Source organism: Camelina sativa, chromosome 17, assembly GCF_030686135.1.
Source record: "Camelina sativa cultivar CO46 ecotype springtype chromosome 17, ASM3068613v1".
NCBI classification, from domain to species: Eukaryota; Viridiplantae; Streptophyta; class Magnoliopsida; order Brassicales; family Brassicaceae; genus Camelina; species Camelina sativa.
In genome coordinates, this window is record NC_141896.1 from 7,990,502 (window position 1) to 8,003,856 (window position 13,355).

Genomic DNA, 13,355 nt, shown 5'->3' on the forward strand with positions numbered 1-13,355 from the left:
TCTTATCCATCAGCAAACTTTTGGTCATAAACTTATCTATGAACACACACAGCTGTGTCAGCACTCAGCAGCACATTTAGATCATTTTGGTCGTTAAAAAACATTTTATAATTCCAGTTTGACTATAGCACAAAAATTAACATTTTAGGGAGAAAATTTCAAGTGGGACAAAAAAAAAATATATACTTTTTCTCAATAAATAAATAAATAAATAGAAGAGTGACGAGCAGAGATAGTGCTGGATCAAACTTAGCCGCCACCGCCGCCACGTTGTTAAACCTTCATCTCTCTCTCTCTCTCTCTCTCTGTGTCCTGCAATGGCGTCTTCGCTTCTGAGAAACCCTAATCTCTTATCAACAACTCCTTCCCTTCCCACCTTCTCCTCAAAGCCGCCACCGCCGCCACGTTGTTAAACCTTCATCTCTCTCTCTCTCTCTCTCTCTCTCTCTCTCTGTGTGTCCTGCAATGGCGTCTTCGCTTCTGAGAAACCCTAATCTCTTATCAACAACTCCTTCTCTTCCCACCTTCTCCTCAAAGCCAACAACACCTTTCTCATTCCGAGTCCAACCTTCCCGTCACTGTTCCATCTCTCTCCGAAGCCAAACCCTTCGCCTCTCATGCTCAATCTCAGATCCTTCTCCTCTCCCACCTCACATCCCTCTCCGTCGCCGTCCCGAATACATCCCCAACCGCATTTCCGATCCCAACTACGTCCGTGTCTTCGATACGACTCTACGAGACGGTGAACAGTCTCCAGGCGCTACACTCACTTCCAAGGAAAAGCTCGACATCGCTCGTCAGCTAGCTAAACTCGGCGTTGACATTATCGAGGCCGGCTTCCCCGCCGCGTCAAAAGATGATTTTGAAGCGGTTAAGACTATAGCTGAGACTATTGGAAACACTGTTGATGAGAATGGCTATGTTCCGGTCATCTGTGGACTCTCTAGGTGCAATAAGAAGGACATTGAGAGGGCTTGGGATGCTGTCAAGTATGCTAAACGGCCTAGGATCCATACTTTTATCGCTACCAGTGATATTCATTTGGAGCATAAACTGAAGAAAACTAAAGCAGAGGTCATTGAGATTGCTAGGAATATGGTTAGATTTGCGAGGAGCTTGGGTTGTGAAGACGTCGAGTTCAGTCCAGAAGATGCAGGAAGGTTCGTTGTTTATATTCTAATCTTTGATTGTGAAGCTAAGATTCGATTCCTTAGCAAAGATTCCTCTTTTTCTTTTGTTGGTTATTGTAAAGATGTTTTTTTTTTGTTCTTTTTAGATCGGAGAGAGAGTACTTATACGAGATTCTTGGTGAAGTGATTAAAGCTGGAGCAACAACACTCAACATACCTGATACTGTTGGTATTACTTTACCTATTGAGTTTGGTCAATTGATTGCTGATATCAAAGCCAATACTCCAGGGATCGAAAATGTTATCATCTCAACGCATTGTCAGAATGATCTTGGACTCTCTACCGCCAACACTTTATCTGTATGTCTTTTTCTACTTGGAACAACTTAAGCTAATTTAAATTGTTGTAAGTATATAATGCTAATGTGCGTGTGTGTGTGATAACTTTTTCCAATTCAGGGAGCACATGCAGGTGCAAGACAGGTGGAAGTGACAATCAATGGAATCGGTGAAAGAGCTGGAAACGCTTCACTGGAAGAGGTCAGAGTTTTGTTAATTTGTCAAAACATGTGAACCTTTCTCCTGTAGTGAAATCTTTTTTGTGGTCTTGAAATGAGTAAGCCAAAAGATTCTTAGTGTGGTGTTACTGGTGTAGGAGGCATATATTGTGAGGCAAGACAATTGAGTAGAATCGAGTAGGACTTTTTCATAATTAGTAGCAGTGAAAAATCTGGAATAGTGTGCCCTAGTAAGATTTTTCAAGCCCAAATGTCTAAGTAATGAGTCTTAGTATAGCATTGGCTACAATTTCCGGAAAAAGAACATGTGGAGGTAAATTTAGTTATTGGGTGAAAAGATGGCTAATTGGATTTTTTGTCTCAGGGAAGGGGTTGTCAATTTAAGACTTTCAGTTTATATTCTGCTTGAGCTGTATTGGGATACTTAATCCTTACCTTATGATTGTCGTGTAAGTGTAGGTTGTGATGGCCATAAAATGCCGTGGAGATCATGTTTTAGGAGGTCTATATACTGGACTTGATACTCGGCACATTGTTATGACAAGCAAGATGGTACCACTTCTGAACTTAATTCTTTACATTGTAAAAACAAATACTAATTTTCTTAAGAAGGGGAAAAAGTTTGTAGATTTCGATATAAGGTGTCTCATAATTGGTGGATTGATTCTCAGGTTGAAGAGTACACTGGAATGCAGACACAGCCCCATAAGGCTATTGTAGGAGCGAATGCCTTTGCGCATGAAAGTGGTATTCATCAGGTCCGTTCATAAAAATCATCTTTATAAAATGTATTTGATTATTTCTGTGATGAGATTATTCTTTGAGAAACATTAAAAGTTACCTCATCTGTTTTTTATCGCTACGCATAGGCTGTAGCCTTTCACACAGTATGCTTATGGTTTGATCTCTCAAGATCCATTGACCATATTAAAGCTCAAACTCTTTCGGCTTGCATGTTCACTCTTTCAGCCTCCTGCAGAACTCTACTGTTTTCGTCTTCATTATTGTTGCTGTTGCACTTAATGACTTTTCATGCTTCTTTTAGGATGGAATGCTGAAACACAAGGGTACATATGAAATTATTTGTCCCGAAGAAATTGGGCTCGAACGATCAAATGATGCTGGCATTGTTTTGGGGAAGCTCAGGTATGTGTCTTTCTTGTTTAGTCTGTTTTGCCTATAAACTCCCATATTTTCTTTGACTTGTTCAGACAATGCCACTAGCCTGTAATTGGTGGATATACTCTACATAATTCGCCTGAGACGTTGAACATTTTAAGACATTATTAGGCATCAACTTTTTTGACAACATGTGTTCATAACCTGAAGTCTTAACTGTTGGTTTTTGCTTTTGCTTGGATATAATATTATGCAGTGGACGTCATGCGCTGAAAGACCGTTTGACTGAGGTACACATTAATCTTACCAATCAATACACATACTCGGTTTCTTCGTGTGAGACACTAATGTCCTCTTATCTTTCCTACGTTTCCAGCTTGGTTATGATTTAGATGATGAACAGCTAAGTACAATTTTCTGGCGCTTCAAAACTGTGGCTGAGCAGAAAAAGGTAATTGTTCTGGTTATGTTGTTATGTATTCAAACGTCTAGCTCACGTTTTCAATTTCAAGTATGAGCTTCACAGCCATTTTTCAAACTTCATAAGACCTTAGCCACTTTCCGTGGCTAATTTGAAATGTGAATCCATTTGTACATACTTTGTTTCGTTAGTTATAGAGGAAGATGAAAGAGGATTGCTCTTTCTATTATTTTAGTGCTCTTGAGGGTTCATGTATTGTCTCCTGATCGTATATGTTCCCTTACTGATCCAGAGAGTTACCGATGCGGACATAATAGCTTTAGTATCTGATGAAGTTTTCCAGCCTGAAGCCGTGTGGAAACTCCTGGACATTCAGGTGAAATTCGGATCAAGCTGTTTTCTTTTTCATTTTCTTGTAGCCTATACTCATTTACTTAAAAGTGGAATGCAGATAACTTGTGGAACTCTCGGGCTTTCAACAGCAACTGTAAAACTTGCTGACGCTGATGGCAAAGAGCATGTCGCCTGTTCTATGGGAACCGGGCCTGTCGATTCAGCTTACAAGGCAGTCGATCTTATCGTAAAGGTGCTTTTTATACACAATTGAGGCTCTCTCATGTACAGATAAAATTCACCTATGGATTATCGGTCACTTAAAAACCTTTTTTTCCTCTATAGGAACCAGCGACGCTGCTTGAGTACTCGATGAATGCAGTAACAGAAGGCATTGATGCTATCGCTACGACTCGAGTTCTCATCCGCGGAAGCAACAAATACTCATCTACAAATGCAATAACCGGTGAGGAAGTTCTAAGGACCTTCAGGTAAAAATCCTCTCTCTCCATATCTCATTCAAACCGGATCGATTTAGCCGCATGTTTTTTTTTTTTGTTATTCTTGCTCGAGTAGTAGTTATAACACGCAACGGGCTGTCTTGTGTTTGGCAGTGGAACGGGATCAGAAATAGATATTGTGGTGTCAAGCGTCAAAGCTTATGTTGGAGCTTTGAACAAAATGATGGACTTCAAAGAAAACTCCTCCCCCACAAAAATCCCTTCTCAAAAAAACAGAGTCCCTGCCTGAATAAAAACCCTTTCCGGCAAATCTCAAAAGTCAGACAGAAGTTAGGTTATTTTCAAGTACATAACCGGAGTTTCAGAGTTTGCTTGTTGTTTATCAAAGTTGCATGTCAGAAGAGTTTGTGTACTATATGTAACTAAAATTTCTATATTTAGAAATAATGGGTTTTAGAGTCAACCAACCGTTTAAACAGTTTTAACCTTTTCCAAAAAGCTGTCCTCATACTAAACTAATTAAGGTCTTAATTTTTTTTTTGAAAAAACACCTGATACCTCTCTGTTCATGATTCTTTCTCTTTTTTGCAACCTCTTCATATATCACCAGGTATTTAAACAGAAATCTCCTCCACCGAGTCTTTTTAGATTATTGGATTTGGGGATTCGATAAAACAGGAAAAGAAGGAAATGTCTGAGCTAAGAACTGGGTTCCTAACAATGGCGACCATAATCCTCATATGCATGGGATTAACTATGACGGGAACAGGTTTATATTATAGAAAAACAGTCTCAAAATGTATCCGAGAGACGGATGGCAGTTTCATTGTCATTGGTTTGCTCTTGCTGGTGATTCCTCAGTTTGCTCTTTACGCAATCTGCTTTCGCTCCAAACGTATGTTCACAACTTACATATATGCAATGATATTCGTATGCATTGTCCTTGCTGGCTACTCTTTAAAGTGTTTCATCTACAATACAACCTTTGGAATCGCCAAGAACCCGGCCGAGGATAAGCGAACCGCCAAGCAACTGGTCGGTCAGTTGGTCCCGGCAAGTAAACTTGCAAAAGCCACAGACTGCATCATTCATAACCATAACTGTAACTACAATGCCAGCCTAAACAGCAATGTTTGGGTAAAGTACTTATGTCATCTCATCTCATCTAATTCATTCATTCCTGTATGATGATCAACCTCTAGTAATGATGATGAAATACATGCAGAAGTATTGCTGCGCACAACCAAAAGGATGTGGAGAGAGGACAATGTTCGGGAAGCCAGGAGAATGGAGTTGGAAACATCAACACGTAGAGAACCATGTTCCTGAAGATTGCTCATACGAATACTGTCTGAGTTGCAGAGGTTGCGAGCTGAGCATCTTAAAAGCCATAGTTCATCAATGGAAATATCTCTCCATGTTCTCTTATCCTTCACTATTTCTCGTTTGTGTCAGCCTCGCCATTGCCAAGTCCATTTTTGACACTTTCGATGAGCCCGATGATTATCGAGGCCATTATACTTGAAAATTTCATTTTCCTAGCCTCAAATGTACATGATAATCCTAGTTTTTTTCTTTTTTGGTTTATTGTATAAACCTAAACAAAACTTATGATAGGATCTTCAAAATCTGGAAAACTCAAACTGTTGAGAAAATATTAATCGTAAAATTGGATATTAAAATATGGTTTGGAGTTTCATAATTTTTTTTTTTGAGCTTATAAAAGCAATAATTAAGAAGAAAATCTCCAGGGACTAATGTCGTCAAAAATTTAGCAATTTTTTTTTTTAATTGTATATTAAACCTAAATATAGTTTTCCCAACATGCTTTTGGATTCAAAAAAATCCCTATAAATGCCATAGTTTAAATAGTCTTAAGTGACGTTGGAATGAGAAATAGTCAAAATCTAATTTAACGAGTCTCTCTCTAAACTAAAGGGATCTTCTTAACCCTCACACGCTTTCTAACTCCCCCAGTGGTATAAACTAAAAACCAATGGCTAAATTAATCTCCACTAATCTCATTCTCCCCCACTACCCAAAAAACCAACCGTTCCCTCTTTCCCAATAACCACGACTCCACACACTTAAAAACACACACACGAAAACGTTACAAAACACAATTATCAAATTATCTAACCAGAAGAAACCTCTCTCTCTCTATCTAATCTTTATTCAAATTCATCCATCAGAGAAAGAAAAATTTCTAAAAAATGTTTCGAGTAAGCAATTTCGTGGTGGGTGTAGCCAACACATTGGTGATGTTAGTGGGCATATCAGCCATTGGTTACTCGATTTACATGTTCGTTCATCAAGGCGTGACCGATTGTGAATCAGCCATTCGGGCACCACTCCTCACGACCGGATGCATCCTCTTCGTGGTGTCTCTGATCGGGGTGATAGGATCTTGTTTCAAGGAAAACTTCGCAATGGTCTCGTACTTGATCATACTGTTCACGGGCATTGTTGCGTTGATGGGATTCTCCATATTTCTCTTCTTTGTGACAAACAAAGGAGCCGGTCATGTTGTCTCCGGAAGAGGGTATAGAGAGTACCGGACGTATGAATTCTCCACTTGGCTTAACGGGTTCGTTGGTGGTAAAAGATGGGTTGGGATAAGATCTTGTTTGGCTGAGGCTAGGGTGTGTGATGATTTGAGTGATGGTCCTGTTAGTCAGATCGCTGATGCCTTTTATCACAAGAACTTGTCTCCAATCCAGGTTTCTTTTTAGAGTTATAAGTTTTTATATATAGTAACAAAATAAAATAGCAAGACAAGTTTAGACGAATTTTAGGTTTTGTATATATTTTCGTTGTTTTATTAACTTTTGTATTAGTTACGTATAAGTTATATGTCAATGTTAATGATTGGTTGTGTAATTTCAATTAGTGGTTGTGTTTGAGTAGTCAGGGTGTTGTAAGCCGCCATCAGATTGCAACTTCGAGTTCAGAAACGCTACTATGTGGATGCCGCCGACCAAAAACGAAACGGCGGTTGGGGCGAACAACAACGAAGACTGCGGTACATGGAGCAACGTGCAAACGGAGTTGTGTTACAATTGCAACGCATGCAAAGCGGGAGTGTTAGCCAACATAAGAGCTAAATGGAGGAATCTTCTGGTCTTCAACATTTGTCTCCTCATTCTCCTCATCATCGTCTATTCCTGCGGTTGCTGTGCTCGTCGTAACAATCGGACGGCTAGGAAAAGCGATCATGCTTAAATTTTAATTGCTTTTGTTTCTTCTATGTTTTCTTTTAGTTTGTTTGTTTTTCTTTATTAAGGTCATTTATGTTTCTTTGCTTCTTAGGATAATGTCACGTCTGCTTTCACAACAATTATCAAGAATTTAGCACATTTCACTAGTTTTACCATCGGCATTTCATAAATAAGTAGGCACATTTCTCTAATCATACTATTAAATTGGTTTCGTATATAGATAAAGTTTCATAACAATCAAATGAATATTTTAACAACAAAAAAAGTTCAATGATTATGAAGTTATCATATTTCAATAGCCGGACAGAAATGAATACGTGGTCTTGTCTATTTTTATCAGCAACCATTAACAACAAACCCACAAAAACGAAAACAAACAAAAATCTAACACATACAAAAGTTACAGAATTTTAATACTACGTTCTCCAAAAGAAACCAAACAAAAAAACACCATATTGATGATCATCATCACCTCAATGATCTCAACGATCTCTCCCGTGGACAATATTGATTAATCGGTTCTGATTTGGATTCCTAAAGAAGATTAGAAAAAAAATGGAGGGACAGATTAGACAACTAAAAGACATTTTCGACCGGTTCGACATGGATTCAGACGGAAGGTTGACAATATTAGAACTCGCTGCGCTTCTCCGGTCACTCGGCCTCAAACCTTCAGGCGACCAAATCCACGTTTTGTTAGCTAGCATGGACTCAAACGGCAACGGTTTTGTCGAATTTGATGAGCTTGTTGGCACGATTCTTCCTGATCTGAACGAAGAGATCTTAATCAATTCCGAGCAATTACTCGACATTTTCAAATCGTTTGATAGAGATGGAAATGGATTCATCAGCGCGGCCGAGCTTGCAGGAGCAATGGCCAAGATGGGCCAACCATTGACGTATAAAGAACTAACGGAAATGATCAAAGAAGCAGATACAAATGGAGATGGTGTAATTAGTTTTGGTGAATTTGCTTCCATTATGGCCAAATCTGCTGTTGATTACTTTGGATTAAAAATTAATTCGTGATCGTCACAAATCCATGTTTATTTTTCTCGATTCATAACATCATCAAGTCTTCAAGCTAGATTGATTGAAAATTTGATATATGATTCATAGAAAATAGTGTCTTTTAAGATCCAAGGACGACGATTAAAGAGGGAAAAACTCAAAAAAAACAGATGTTGTTGAAATTTGAGGAACAATAAGAAATCTAGAAAACAAGCTCATGTGGTTTCATTCCTTGACTCAATGAGAACCTGGCTCCAAGGTACATCTTGAGCTCTGGGACTGCTTCGATGGATTTGATCACAGCAGCATCGATGGTTTTCTGGTCATCTTTCTTCTCTTGTGGGATCTCTTTCTTCTCCTGTTTAAACAAACAATGATCATGGATTAGGTAAATGTAACAATAAAGAAATAGAAACAAAATCCATTTCTGGTTAAATTATATGCATCAAAATGATTGTGGTTTACTTATGCAACTAAAACATGAACATACCTCTTTCTCTCCTTCGAAGAACTCGCCTTCACCTTTCTTCTTCTTCTTCTCAGCAACCTTTCCAAAGTACTTGTCATCGAACTTCTCAACGTTGACTCCAGAAATGTCAACCTTTGTTGAGGTTCCAATAACATAAGCCTGGTTCACACGTCTCAATGGAACACCATTGATCTTGAACGGGCCTAAAAATGGAGCAAATCAAAACAAACAACAGAAATGCTGCATCAGCAAAGTTTTACAAATTGAACAACCACAACAACAAATCAAAATCAACACTAACCAAAGAGATAAAAGAACTCACCTGTAACAAGAAGCAGACCAGAAGAAAGCTGCTTCAGGAATACAACTCTCTTGCCCTTGAACCTACCAGCAAGAATGATCAACACTGTTCCTGGAGTGATGCTTGCTCTGCAAATACACAACATATGCATAACCACCAGATTAGTATTGATAACAGAGCATACGAGTTCTATGAATCCTACATTTCCACAAATCCTAGAAACTTAGACGATCTCTATTATATTCCCAGCAGATCCAAAACCATTCTAATACATTTATCTAGAAACTGAAAACAACGAATCGAATCGAAGAAGAGAAATGGATGATTACTTTAGCTTGGTGGGGTTAGGCTTGCGTCTGTTAGGAAGTGGCTTCTTAACGTCTTCGGCAGGGTAAAACTTGGCTGGCTTCTCAACCGGAGCATCGACCTTAGACTTAGCATCATGACGGGGGAAAACGCCGCCGTTTTTGGCCTTGATAGCCCATAGACCTCTCTTGTGGTACATCTGAGACCTCGAGTATTTGCCGACACCCCTGATTAGGTCAGGGTTGCGGTTAACTTTGGGAGTTCTCTGCTTCGCCGCCGGCATCTTTGCTGTTTCTCTGTGACAAAAAACTCTCTCTGTGGCGTAAAAACCCTAGTTGAGAGTCATCAGCTCTTAAATATAAAGGATGATAGCATCACCAAAATAAAAACCTAATGGGCCTTTTTTGGGTTTTAAAACTCTAATGGGCTTAATAATATGGGTTTCCATGTTACGTTGCAAATAGTTCTGTAAGAAACAAAGTTATAAATTATAAGTGTGTGATTGCGAGAGAATTGAATAAATTGTTGGTTGTTAAATTTAAATATGCTATGGAATATTTTTAAGACTTTGTGCTACCAAAACTTGGTGAATTGTTAGAACCAACCAAGCTAAGTGAGACAGAAATAAAGTAGTACTATTGAGTCTTTGTAATCCTTAAAAGTGTTCTTAATAAAAAAGCTTTTCCCTTTTATATACACTGAGTTCACTCTTAATTTCTTTCCCTTTGGTTGTAACTTATAACTTTAAAAGAAGACACAATACAGAACACCAAACATCAGCATGAGAAAAAAGAATCATAAAGTATACATACATAACTAAATGTGATAAAATTAAATAGTAAAAATAAAATTAGTAAAATGAAAAAGTAATTTTGCTATTGTCATTCCTACAGAGTATAGATGTTAGCAAACAATGGAGAAAACAGACTAAAGAAATGTAATAAAGAAACAACGTCCCGAATAAGTCTTCAAACTTGTTTAATGCTTCATGTGTGGACGAGCAAACCCCGGCTGCACCAATAACAATACAAACATTATTAGTGTATGTACACAGAGTCTTGCTGGACAACTTCAATGTTTTCATTATAGCATCACTGTAGTTAAAATTACCTGAAGCAGTTTTGAAGGAGCTTCTTGATGAACAGGACCATGGCTTCTTGTTTTCCTTCTATCCAACGCAGGACTTGTATTAGCTACGGTTATGTCCCAAAAGCTTCTCTTTTTAGCTGCTGCAACTGGAGATGCAAAACGATGGCTTGGGCTTTTTAGCTCCTTCTCCTTCTCCTTTGGTCTCAAGCTCCCTCTTGTGACAATCCTTCTTGTTTCTTTGCCTCTTTCTGGAGTTTTCTCGCTCTTTCTACTACAAAGATCTTTCATTAATTCGTCTTTTTGCTTCTTCATCTGCAACCCATGTTCCCTCTTCATTCTCTCCATCTCCATCTTCAATGCCTTAACAGTCAGCTGAAGTTCCTTCACAGCTTCTTCTGCTTTTGTCCTTTTGGATGATTCTGGTGTAAAACATGTCCCTGGTAACAACGAGTGCCTTGGTTTCTTCTTCTGCTGAGCTGTTAGCGCAGATGGTGGAGTCATTAGTGATGAGATTGAAGGAGGTGTCAGAGAAACGTTGTTGTTGTTATTAGCAGCGGCCAAGTTCTCTGCTTGAAGAGTCAAAAGCTTTTGCTGCTGCTTCGCAAGCTGGACACGCAATTCACGGTTCTCTTTCTGAAGCTCTAACATTCCTTCAGACGAATCTCCTTGGCTCGATCAGCCCAATGGAGAGTGTTTTGTGTTTCACCAAAAGATTGACTGCTTGGACTTATATTAGCAATCATCACCGTGTTACACGAGCCGCCTAGTGAATCTTTGAGTAGTTGTGTGAGCTTTGAGTTTCGGTAAGGAATATGTTTCTTGCCTTCCACAAGCGCATTAATGCAACTACTTAATGCAAGAAGTGATTTGTTTATGTTTGCTCCTTCCAGTGATCTAAGCGTCCTTTGATCAGTTGCTAGCGCTCTTTCAGAACCCGCAAGATCAATGAGGGATAGCTTCCCTACCCGGCTGATGATTTTCATGTTAGCATCTCTAGTCTTATACTCCACTATGACCTAAAGAACCGCAACAACAGATCAACTTAAGACGTGCCAGACCTCAAAATTGATGATACACTATTGATTTGACGTGATATATAACTAAGAAAGATGCAAATTCTAACCTGAAGGATGGCGTGTGAGCGAGAAGATGTTTCATTGCAACGAGTTGGCTCAGTAGTTCTGTTTTGATTTCCCCTTTGGAGCAAAGCCATAACCTGCAATAAGCCATATAACAAACAAATCTCATAGATTAGCTTTTGGTGTTCATGATCACTCAAAATGGAAAATGTATAGATTAGAAGTAGAAACCTCATCTGTTGAATAAGCTCTATATTGTGTGAGACCAGCAGCCACAATTCCCTGGTTTCGATTACATTCAGAGAAAAGCAACTGAGTGAGACCAATGTGTTCTCATCTAAATCTAAAAGAGACAAAAAGAGATCTCAGTTTTATGTTTACCTGCTTATCTTCGCGGAGAATGAGAGGTCTACCAGGTGAAAGCAAATCTCTTACGGTTTCATTATAAACCTCAAGATAAGAAAGATGAACAACATGGTTCCCATCTAAGCTTCTCTGTCTAACTTTAGCAAACAAATCTTTGATTGCTAAAACCATCACACCCGGATTCTCCATTGTCCCTAGCATCGTATAAGTCTTGCCTGCTCCCGTAGCACCGTAGCAGAAAACAGAACCATTTCTTCCTTCAAGAACTGCTCCAACAAGGTCTCCTGTTCTGAATAAATCAAAGGGGAAAAAGACAATCTAAGCACTTGCAGCATTTTGATGCTCAATTGATTGCTAATGAAAAGGATACACCATTGAAGACAAAACAGAGATGATTGAATACACTTACGTGGTGGAATAAACTTCATGCTGTGTTGTGGTTTCAGGAAATGAAGAATCAAAGGTGAAATGACGAACACGGAGCCTCTTAAGCCTAAGGTAATCGTTCTCATTCGTAAACTCCGTAAGATAAACATCTCTCTTGTTCAAAATCTTGACACAACACCTTGACCCATTCTCTTTTTCCTTTTTCCCCATTGGTCTAAGCCTAACAAACACCAAAATCCGACTCACAGAAGCATCAAGACTCTCAATTTTGTCAGCGTCAGTAACGTTTCTAGCTCCATTACCCATAGACAGCTTCCTAATCACACAACTAGGCTTAACAGGAACAGAATTAACCCCAAAAATCCGATCTGCTTCGACTACATTGTTCTCTTTGGTATCTTCTTCAAAAAAATTAGAATCTTTACCGTCTCGGCGATGAAAGTCATCTCCTTTCTTGCAAGAATCAAGCAGCTGAGCCTTAAATCTGAGATCTTCAGGTTTGGGAGAGTGATTATGATTAGGGTTCCGGAGAGAGAAAGAAGCTCTCTTTTGCTGCTCGTACAAGAGAGTCAAAGCTCTCATCTTCTCCTTCAAACCTTGATGTGGGTTCCTCAACGGAAGATTCAGATTTGTGTTTTCTTGCTCATTTCGCTCCTGTTTCATCACCTTAGATCGAGTCGATACCGGCATTTTTTTTTTGTTTCCTCTCCAGAAATCTTAAGATTTTCTCAGCATCCAAAGCCAAAAAAGAGAGCAAAGAAGAGATCTTTTGGAGTTAAAGTTTATGAACTAATCAAACGCGGAGTGAAGAAAGGTGTGTGTGCGTTGGTCAAAATGAAAGCTTTGAGAGAGAGTGTGTGTGTGTGTGGTGTGTAGTATAGATTTTGATTAATTGCCTATTTTCTCAGTCTTGGTTTTGGATTAAGGGGAAACGCAAATTAAGAAATGAATTTATTGTAACGGTCATAAAATTTGGTTTGCTTTGTCCATTGCCCAGTGTTTGAGTTTTGTGTGGTCCACTTAATATTCCATTTTTTACATTTAAAAAAGAACTTTATAAAGATCAGTGACATTATTGTTTTTTCAATACTATGTTTTATTGAGTGTTTTTGATTTTATTTTATTTTCCGTTTCGATTTTGAGAATC

At 38.8% G+C, this 13,355-nt stretch overlaps 4 protein-coding genes and 2 pseudogenes across 5 annotated transcripts; 4 read left to right on the forward strand and 2 right to left on the reverse strand.

The window, feature by feature from the left end:
- Positions 1–59: 59 nt before the first annotated feature.
- Positions 60–4,445, forward strand: LOC104756189 (2-isopropylmalate synthase 1, chloroplastic). Its single transcript, XM_010478729.3, is given in 13 exon segments — positions 60–1,160; positions 1,277–1,490; positions 1,590–1,670; positions 2,108–2,200; positions 2,320–2,406; positions 2,694–2,794; positions 3,024–3,057; positions 3,144–3,218; positions 3,481–3,564; positions 3,640–3,774; positions 3,867–4,012; positions 4,136–4,220; positions 4,222–4,445. Coding segments are annotated over 13 exon segments (1,884 nt in total). The 5' UTR covers positions 60–465; the 3' UTR covers positions 4,276–4,445.
- A 126-nt stretch (positions 4,446–4,571) lies between these two features.
- Positions 4,572–5,507, forward strand: LOC104756190 (tetraspanin-16). Its single transcript, XM_010478730.3, has 2 exons — positions 4,572–5,119; positions 5,208–5,507. Exons 1-2 carry the CDS (start codon positions 4,673–4,675, stop codon positions 5,505–5,507), a joined length of 747 nt encoding a protein of 248 aa, XP_010477032.1. The 5' UTR covers positions 4,572–4,672.
- A 458-nt stretch (positions 5,508–5,965) lies between these two features.
- Positions 5,966–7,346, forward strand: LOC104756191 (tetraspanin-11-like). The gene is made up of 2 exons (XM_087494205.1): positions 5,966–6,702; positions 6,890–7,346. Exons 1-2 carry the CDS (start codon positions 6,196–6,198, stop codon positions 7,202–7,204), a joined length of 822 nt encoding a protein of 273 aa, XP_087350331.1. The 5' UTR covers positions 5,966–6,195; the 3' UTR covers positions 7,205–7,346.
- Positions 7,347–7,678: 332 nt separating this feature from the next.
- Positions 7,679–8,259, forward strand: LOC104756194 (putative calcium-binding protein CML15 pseudogene; annotated as a pseudogene).
- Positions 8,260–8,289: 30 nt separating this feature from the next.
- On the reverse strand, positions 8,290–9,686 carry LOC104756192 (large ribosomal subunit protein eL6z). Its single transcript, XM_010478732.3, has 4 exons — positions 9,311–9,686; positions 9,003–9,109; positions 8,702–8,883; positions 8,290–8,569 (listed from the first exon to the last, which is right to left on the reverse strand). Exons 1-4 carry the CDS (start codon positions 9,568–9,570, stop codon positions 8,414–8,416), a joined length of 705 nt encoding a protein of 234 aa, XP_010477034.1. The 5' UTR covers positions 9,571–9,686; the 3' UTR covers positions 8,290–8,413.
- Positions 9,687–10,047: 361 nt separating this feature from the next.
- Positions 10,048–13,114, reverse strand: LOC104756195 (kinesin-like protein KIN-8A; annotated as a pseudogene). The gene is made up of 6 exons (XR_015585867.1): positions 12,231–13,114; positions 11,837–12,110; positions 11,687–11,737; positions 11,500–11,592; positions 10,398–11,392; positions 10,048–10,298 (listed from the first exon to the last, which is right to left on the reverse strand). The product of XR_015585867.1 is annotated as a kinesin-like protein KIN-8A (transcript).
- Between the last annotated feature and the right edge of the window lie 241 nt (positions 13,115–13,355).